This window comes from Labeo rohita, chromosome 7 (assembly GCF_022985175.1).
Source record: "Labeo rohita strain BAU-BD-2019 chromosome 7, IGBB_LRoh.1.0, whole genome shotgun sequence".
In the NCBI taxonomy this organism is placed as follows: Eukaryota; Metazoa; Chordata; class Actinopteri; order Cypriniformes; family Cyprinidae; genus Labeo; species Labeo rohita.
Genome location: NC_066875.1, coordinates 3,107,521 through 3,115,920, shown reverse-complemented (window position 1 = coordinate 3,115,920; position 8,400 = coordinate 3,107,521). Strand labels below are relative to the sequence as shown.

At 34.5% G+C, this 8,400-nt stretch overlaps 1 protein-coding gene across 1 annotated transcript; it reads left to right on the top strand.

The window, feature by feature from the left end:
- The first annotated feature begins 281 nt into the window (after nucleotides 1-281).
- On the top strand, nucleotides 282-7,338 carry LOC127168400 (group 3 secretory phospholipase A2). Its single transcript, XM_051115249.1, has 4 exons — nucleotides 282-1,006; nucleotides 2,156-2,288; nucleotides 3,702-3,836; nucleotides 6,711-7,338. Exons 1-4 carry the CDS (start codon nucleotides 502-504, stop codon nucleotides 7,336-7,338), a joined length of 1,401 nt encoding a protein of 466 aa, XP_050971206.1. The 5' UTR covers nucleotides 282-501.
- Nucleotides 7,339-8,400: the final 1,062 nt, after the last annotated feature.

Genomic DNA, 8,400 nt, shown 5'->3' with positions numbered 1-8,400 from the left:
CAACATTAACATCTAATGTTAACATGTATGTTTTTATTGCAAACTTCTCCCTTTAAATACTTAAGTTTGAATAATAAATACAAAGGTTGTTGAGGTTGATAGTGAACTTAGAAAGCAATTAGTAATAATGCAATACTTAGTATGAAGTAATTAGTACGGCTAGTGGTATAGTGGACTTTTTTGATTAACTTTCATTGCGTCTTTGGACAGCAAATCCTTTGGTTGATTTCGAGTCATGTGACTCCTGTCATTTCAAGTTTTAACATGCAGCTAAACCAAATTTCACTTCGACATCTGTGAACAGACCGTACAGAACTGGTAAAAATACTCATTCATTTTCATTTGACAAATCATTCAAGAAGCAAACTCCTTCTTCGTGCATGGACTGAAACAGACTGATGGGTTAAATTTGCGTTGTGCATCTGCGCCAATTATCAAAAATTATCTTAGTTAGGAAACAGAGCGGGACTCTTCAGCTTCCAAATACGCGTCTCTGCAGCAATGCCACTACATCTCCAACATACACGAATCGGAAGTCTGTTTCTTGCGGTGTTAGTAGTGGTACGCTGTTGCAATGGGGTAACAATTCAGAAACCGGCACCATTTTGCCTCCTCATCAAATCTGAACACGGGAGTTCACAGGTTAGTTTTCTCATTCACTCACCGGACACTTCAGCATCTCCTCTCTTTTACTGGAGCAAGTGGACAACAGAGAAACACGTTGAAGGTTGTTACATGAGTAGCGACGGGTCATTGGTTCAGCGTTATTGGTCACTCTGCAGGCAAAAGCGCGCATGGGACAACCATAAGTTACCAATGCACTTCAACTTGAGCGCACTACTGGACGATGCCAGTCTGTGTGAAATGAACACGTATATCAATTTCACTTTAAAGCAAGGCCAGCAGATGGATTCAAAAGCAAGAAGTCGGCATAAACGCGCATGGGTTTTACCGGGAACACTTTGGTGCGGACGCGGCACCAGCGCCAATGACTATGAACAGTTGGGTAGGTGTGCATCCATCAGTAAGCTGCCATTGGTCAGTTTACCCCACAGTTATAATTTGGTGAAGGCTATTATTTTTCAAAGTTGAACATATATGTATAAACTGATTTAGTAAAGTAATTTTGTTGTTCATGCTGGTACAAAATTAACCATGCTGGTCGTTTTTTAATATACTTTTTTTCGATAAAATTATGATGAAGCATTTGTTAAAAATACAGCAGAGACAAGTAGGCTAATATATAAAATAATTAATCATTTGAGCTGTTTGAAAGTTTATCAAATATTGAAATATTATTGAAATAGTAGCCTAAAACTACGTTGCTGGCACATGCAGAAAACAATTAAAGTTTTATTTTTATTTTAGTGCTGTCAAACGATTAATCGCAATTAATCGCTTCCAAAATATGTTTTGTTTAGATAATATATGTGTGTGTACTGTGTATATTCATTATGTATATAGAAATACACACACATGCATAATATATTTTGGAAATATTTACATGTATTTACATGTATATATTTTTATTCATATAATTAATATGATATATACATATATTTAATATATATAGGTAACATATTTTTATTATATATATGTGTGTGTGTGTGTGTGTGTGTGTGTGTGTGTGTGACTTTTATATACATAAATATACACTGTACACACACATATGTAAACGAAAACGTTTATTTTGTATTGACAGAGCTATTTTATCTTTTTGTTGATGCTGATGAAAGTTATCAGCGTGAAAATAAAAATCAAGGAGAACGATAAGACAGAAATTACAAACTTTATTAATAGCAATATCCGACTTTATTCACTACAATTTTCCTGAGGTCAATAAATCAAATTGCAGTTTTCGTGTCAACATGTGTGCGTATGGGTGGGCGTGGTCGACTGAAATTCTATGAATGTATGGAGTGTTCAGGAAAAGATGTGGGAGGTCCAGCACCATAGCCTGAAATTACAGTTAAATCAGTGCCCGTAAATCAATATTATTACAGAGTGTGCCATAAAGGTAGACACGGCAGTCAAGTTTCTGTGCAAAATATTTGCTCTGCGCTTTGCACTTACAATTTCAACAGTTTGTTTATTAAGAAAATGGCGAATGAATGATATTTGTTATTATTACAATTGATGTTCTTCTCTTATATAGGTATGTTTGTGAATGCAGACAGATGCTGTAGAGAGCACGACCACTGTGAGCACATCATACGCTCGTTCTCTGTCAATTTTGGTGTGTTCAATCCCACTCTGTTCACGCTCTCCCACTGTGACTGTGACGACAGGTGAGGACCATCTTTCACATTCCTCAGATGAGAGGCATTTTCAGGTCCTCAGGGGAGACTCTTTAAAGTCATAACTCATTCTTTTGTCGTAACTCATCTTTTCTGTTTAATCACCCTGTGCATTACTACACGTTTTAAGAAATCAAGAATATATTTTGCCCACATTTCAGTGGGACAGAATGACATTTATGTATAAAGGCCTTTCTTTTGATGTGGAACACTCTAAAGACAAATGTTCTGGCTCAAAAAAAGCAACACTTTGCATCAGTTATGACAAATTATATTCAAACAACAAACTATTGAGTTGAAGGAACTTAATTTTTACACACAAAGTGCAATGCTACAAAGGTGTTAAATTAAGTTGTTCCAAATAATTTTCCAATTATACATTTTCACTTCAAAATTAGCATAGCACTTATTTAGCTAAAACATATCTAGCATGTAAACTCCATTAAACGTAAACATAACAGAAACTCATTTAACCCTTTAACTGTCACCGTCCCCTCTGTGGGACGCCTAAGTTTACTTCACCATATTACAAATAAATCCTAATCTAATCATGACAAACTATATATCGTTGGAAAGGTCTAAGACTCCTAAATAAATATTTTACCACTCTTTTGTGTTACAAATTATATATAAAAAAGTAATAGATTAACTTATAGCAAGAGTGCACCTCAAAAATCTACAACATAACAGGAGTTCTGACCTTTTTTACAAAAATATTTTTTTCGTTGCCTTTTTCCCTATCACACAATAGACATCTTAAGAAATTAAATATCAACTGAAAACATAAAATCTCAAAATTCATCCTCTGACAACCATTTTAAAATCAGACATTGCATTACCATGGAAACTGTACATCAAATTCATATTCTAAAATGTTTTCGTTCACGAATTATAAAAATTTAACTTTGGATTGCATTTTTATGTCTATGTTCAATGACAGTTAAAGACAGTTAAAGAGTTAAATGTAAAATATAACAGCATTAAACAATCATTTTTTCCAGAAAAAGCATATAAAATAACATTAATATAAACATTTATTCAAGTTATCCAGTGCAAAGCACATGAACTAGAAATTCTCTACCAGATTTACATTATTACAGCTTTAGAAATGCTGTGGTAATGATCAACATTACTATGTCAACAGAACTATGCAAAATAATGTTTGCAACTTAAAGCTTTAATGAAATCAATATATGAGCTTTTTTTTTTCACTTGCAACTATGCACTTGTTTCAATTGTGGTAATTGATTTGATTCCATAAAAGTTCTGAATGCATGAATAGAAATGCATTGTGCTCAATGGAAAGTTTAGCTGCCATTGAGACACAAAAGGGACAGATATTTGGCATTATGATGCAAATCGTGTTTATTTCTGCCTTGTATCTTCCTGTCTTGTCTCTTTTAGATTTAAACAATGCCTTCTCAATGGAAATGACACCATCTCCAACATGGTGGGCTACAGTTTTTTCAACGTCCTTAAGCTCCGCTGCTTTGAGCTGATCCAGAGGAGGCAATGCACGCAGTACAACTGGTTTGGAATGTGAGTGCAAGAAATGAAATCATGCATTCCAGAAATTATGCTTCAAGGATTTTTCCATTCGCATCACAACTGTATATGATATAATTCACATAATTTGTAATAATGTAAGGTCTACATTGACATCAGTATTTCCATAGAATCATTTGCATGACATCATTATAAAGTAATAAGCTCATAGTCATAAAGCAGGTGCTTTCAACATTTACAGAATCAAGCCCACTACATAATAGTGTTCAGTTCTCACTCAGTGCCAGTTTCTGTATTAACTGTGCATCCTGTAACAGTTTTACTACATTCATTGTCATCTTATATTTGTTTGGACATTCGTTCATAATCATAGTTTTGCATTTTATTGCTGCTGGTAGGATGTGCTTCTCTATAATAACATTGTGCCAGGGGTGAGAGTAAGTTATCTATACACAAGTCATAAGAAAATAAATCCTTGAGTCAAGTCTTAAGTTGCAATGCACAAAATAAAACAAGACAAGTCAAGTCAAGGGTATGGTTCACCCCAAGCAAGTCGTGTTGAGTCCTGCGGAGAAAGTCACTGTCAAAGTACCATTCAGGTTACATTTCCCAAGAAATTATGAACTTGAACAGATCTGACAGACAACTGCTTTTTTACAAAAGTTAAACCTTTCTTAAGGCCCTGTTTGAGCTTTGCAGCATTTTATCAGACATTACTGAGGAGAAAATGAAGAATTAGGAACACAAGTCAATTTTGAGAAATACTGATAAATAAATTCTGTAAAATAAATAAATAAATTTTGTGGGATGAGAAGTTAAAAAATTACCTGTAAATGAGTGTTTGGATATTACAGTATGTGTGAACAAAGCATTTACATAATACATTTGACATTGTACATGACACAGTTACTCTCAGTGTGTCCAAAATCGCATACTGAGTAAGTACTACATTTTAAATTTGAACTTACTTTGTGACCGCTGAAAATGTATGATCATCCGGGCCTCGAAAACTATGAATTTATGGGTGTTCAAGTAAAATTACAAGAGGTCCAGTTTCTGTATCCCAGTTTTTGTATCCCAAGTCTAGACAAAACTTTTTTGGAATAGTTATGCATCTCCATGTGGACAGCAGTAGTACTTTGTAAAAGAAAAACAACATCCTGCACAGCTAAAATAGTTTTTATAAGAATCTACTAACAATAAATAACAATCAAATAATCAGTCTGATCATGAAAACAAAGTCACTAAGGCAACTAGTAAAAGTGTCTCTCCCTAAATCATTAGAACATTGTTTGTTATTAAATGCGGCTTCAAACGATCCCAAATGCGGTTGTAAACGATCCCAGCCAGGGAAGAAGGGTCTTATCTAGCAAAACGATCAGTTATTTTCCATAAAAATAATACATAATAATACATAATTCCATAATACAATTTATATACTTTTTAATCTCAAATGCTCATCTTGTCTTACTCTCCCTGAACTCTTTTTTTCCGGTTCATGACAGTTAGGGATATGTTGAAAAACTCCCATCTCATGTTCTCCCTCAACTTCACAATTGTCCAGTATCACTGTTTTACCTTTTTTGTTAAGGGTGTTTGATCTTCTTTGCATGTTCACTTTGCAAAGACTGGGTCGATACTTCTGCAGCGATGTAGGACCATTTTGAAAAGATTTTTGAAGTTGAGGGAAAAAATATGGAGTTTTTCAACATACCCTAACTGTCTTGAGCCAGAATACACAGAGTTCACGGAGAGAAATACTGAGATTAAAAGGTATTTAAATTGTTTAATTTTTATGAAAATAACCGGTTGTTTCGCTAGATAAGACCCTTCTTTCTCGTCTGGGATCGTTTACAACCGCTTTTGGGATCGTTTGAAGCCGCATCTAAACTGCATTTCAGAAGTTAAAATTCAGGGCACCATATCAGTCCATTATATGAAGAAAAAAACTGCAATGTTTTCCTCAAAAAACATAATTTCTTTACGACTGAAGAAGAAAGACATGAACATCTTGGATGACAAGGGGGTGAGTACATTATCTGTAAATTTTTGTTCTGGAAGTGGACTTCTCCTTCAAGATGCCAAAATAATCATTTAAAATGTAGGAGAAAAAAGTCTTGCACATCAGTGACATGTTTTTAAAAAACATGTTTTCAAAAATCCACTGCCCTCCATATTCCACTGTGCAGCTTTAAATAGTTTTTCTATATAAATAGGTGCTAGATAAATGTGTTTGATGCTGTGCTTGCATCTTGCAGTTTTTCCAGCATCTCATTCATGAGCACAGTGAATTTAAAAACACGTCTTGAAAATTAGCTTTCTTTTCCATTCATCAGCACTGCAGCTCTGCAGTTTATATTAATATCCAGCTATTGTGTGATGTCTTGCGATTTTGTTTTTGTGTGGTCGAGGCCTTACGCTTGTCACTCAGAAGTCAAAAAAACAGTGAAACTCATCCAAAAGTCAAAAGACGCTTCTCCTCATCTGGGTGGATGAAGAAAACAGTGCATTGTTTAAAGGTCATTTCAGATGATTGACGTCACATATAGGCTACTGGTATTTTGGTGCTGATGTGTGACTAGAATCTTTAAGAAAAACATTGGCGTAGCTTGTGTGAAGAGCAGATGAAGCATCTGACAATTTTATAGTATTTACCAAGTTGAATGTGTGAAGTGGCTGTTCTGTCTGGCAGAAAGGCAAAAAACAATCTTTAAACCATGGTTGAAAACCCTAGCCTTGTTACCCCATCCATTTTCTATTCACTCGGTTTTTTGTAGTGAATTTTTTTTTATCTTTATTTAATTTTTTTTTACAAAAATGCAATATGACAGCAATATGTTTTTTTGTCTGCTGGCCTCTAATTACATTTGTACTGGTGTAACTGAGTTCTTCATTCTCTTCCTGCAGGTGCACAATGGTCCAGACTGCACCTGTCGCAGTATTGAAAGATTCAACACCATATAATTCTACCAGTCTGACTAACGAGAACAGCGGCACCATTGACCTTTCATGCAATGAGGTGCCAATCAGACTGTCACACAGCGGCAAACGAAGAACCTCTAAATCAAAACAAATTCAACTGACAAAGGACCGAAAAACCTGCATTCCAGTGGACTATGCAAAAAGGGAAAAATTAAAAAAAAGGCCATTTCAAATTCAAAAAAGTCAAAAGTTGGGAAGCCAAATTGGAAAAAGAAAGAAACTACAAACAAATGGACATCAAAAAGGAAGGAAGGAAACTGTGCAGTCGCTCGCTCCACAAAGGAAGGCATCCAAAGAGAAGAAAGTGATAACTCAGAAGTTCAAAATGGAAACTATTCTTCAAAGCACCCATAGGACTCCAAAAGCAAGTGTCACTCGCTCCCCTTCAGCGTCATCTAAAACAAAATTACTTTTGGTGCAACAGACGATGGCCACTCAGTCTAAGCTAATGTCTGTAACTAAATCAGGAGCAAGGACACATCAAAATAAGAGAAAAAGGGGTAAAAAGAAAAAGACTCAGAAAGAAAAACAAATTAAAACCACAAAACAATGATGAGATAATATTTTAGAGATTCTGTTTTTTTTTTTTTTTAATGTGCATAAAGTCACAATTACAGAGATCCTTGCTCTTTTATACACATACTGTGGTGACTTTTACAATGTTGTTTAACCAGGTGCCAAATAATACAATAAAAAATATACTAAGCAATGATACCTCGTTTGTTTTTAAATGTACAGTTACCAACATCATTGTTGTATGTACATACACTTACTTGCATGTTCTAATGATTTGTTTAAAAAATGACTCAATGAATTGCAATTGCTTCTGGACTTAGTTAACCAATTAAATGTATTGTTAAAGTGAATGTAAGTTTTATTGTATCTGCACAGTTTAAACATTCCTAAAACAAGAAAAAGTCCAGATTGTGGTGGGCGACACTGGTAAACTTGTAGGGGCTGCATTTGAACCACGGCCCAGATTTGGGTGTCACTGACATACAGTATTTTAAAATTAGGTGTTTAAAAATATATTAGCTCAGTAATATTACCAGTATACCAATAATCTAACAACTGCTACAATAAAAGGCTTTTAGATAAACTGTGGAATTACAGTATATTAAAATAATAATAATAATAATAATGTACCGTACATAGTAGTACAAGACAAAAACTTGGCATGACATATATTGCAGGTAACTCTGACTGTCACACCAGCTAAATAAAGCATTCTGAGAGAAACACTGCAAACATTCTCTCAAAATGTATGATACTGAACAATGACACAAACAATAAAAAACACTGCAATTTACAGCTGAAAATACTTAACTAATAACTTAGCTGATAACATTATCAGATTATTTTAGTAGCTCAACTGTAAAAGATTACATGACTTAAAGGGGTCATCGGATGCAAAGTTCACTTTTACATGTTGTTTGAACATTAATGTGTGTTGGCAGTGTATGTACAAATCTACCCTATAATGATTAAAATCCATGTCGTGGTTTTTAATTAATCTATAAAAATAATGTCCCCTTATTCATTTGCATTTAAAGGAACAATCCCTCAGAATGGGATGATTTTTGCAGAGCTCATTTTGACAAGGTAAAAAGGGTGT

What these genes read in the sequence shown, in the direction of transcription:
- LOC127168400 (XM_051115249.1), top strand. Translation starts at nt 502, where the DNA reads ATGCCACTACATCTCCAACATACACGAATCGGAAGTCTGTTTCTTGCG. An exon ending in CAATGACTATGAACAGTTGG is followed by an intron (nt 1,007 to 2,155) that starts GTAGGTGTGCAT and finishes TCTCTTATATAG; the next exon opens with GTATGTTTGTGAATGCAGAC. An exon ending in CAGTACAACTGGTTTGGAAT is followed by an intron (nt 3,837 to 6,710) that starts GTGAGTGCAAGA and finishes CTCTTCCTGCAG; the next exon opens with GTGCACAATGGTCCAGACTG.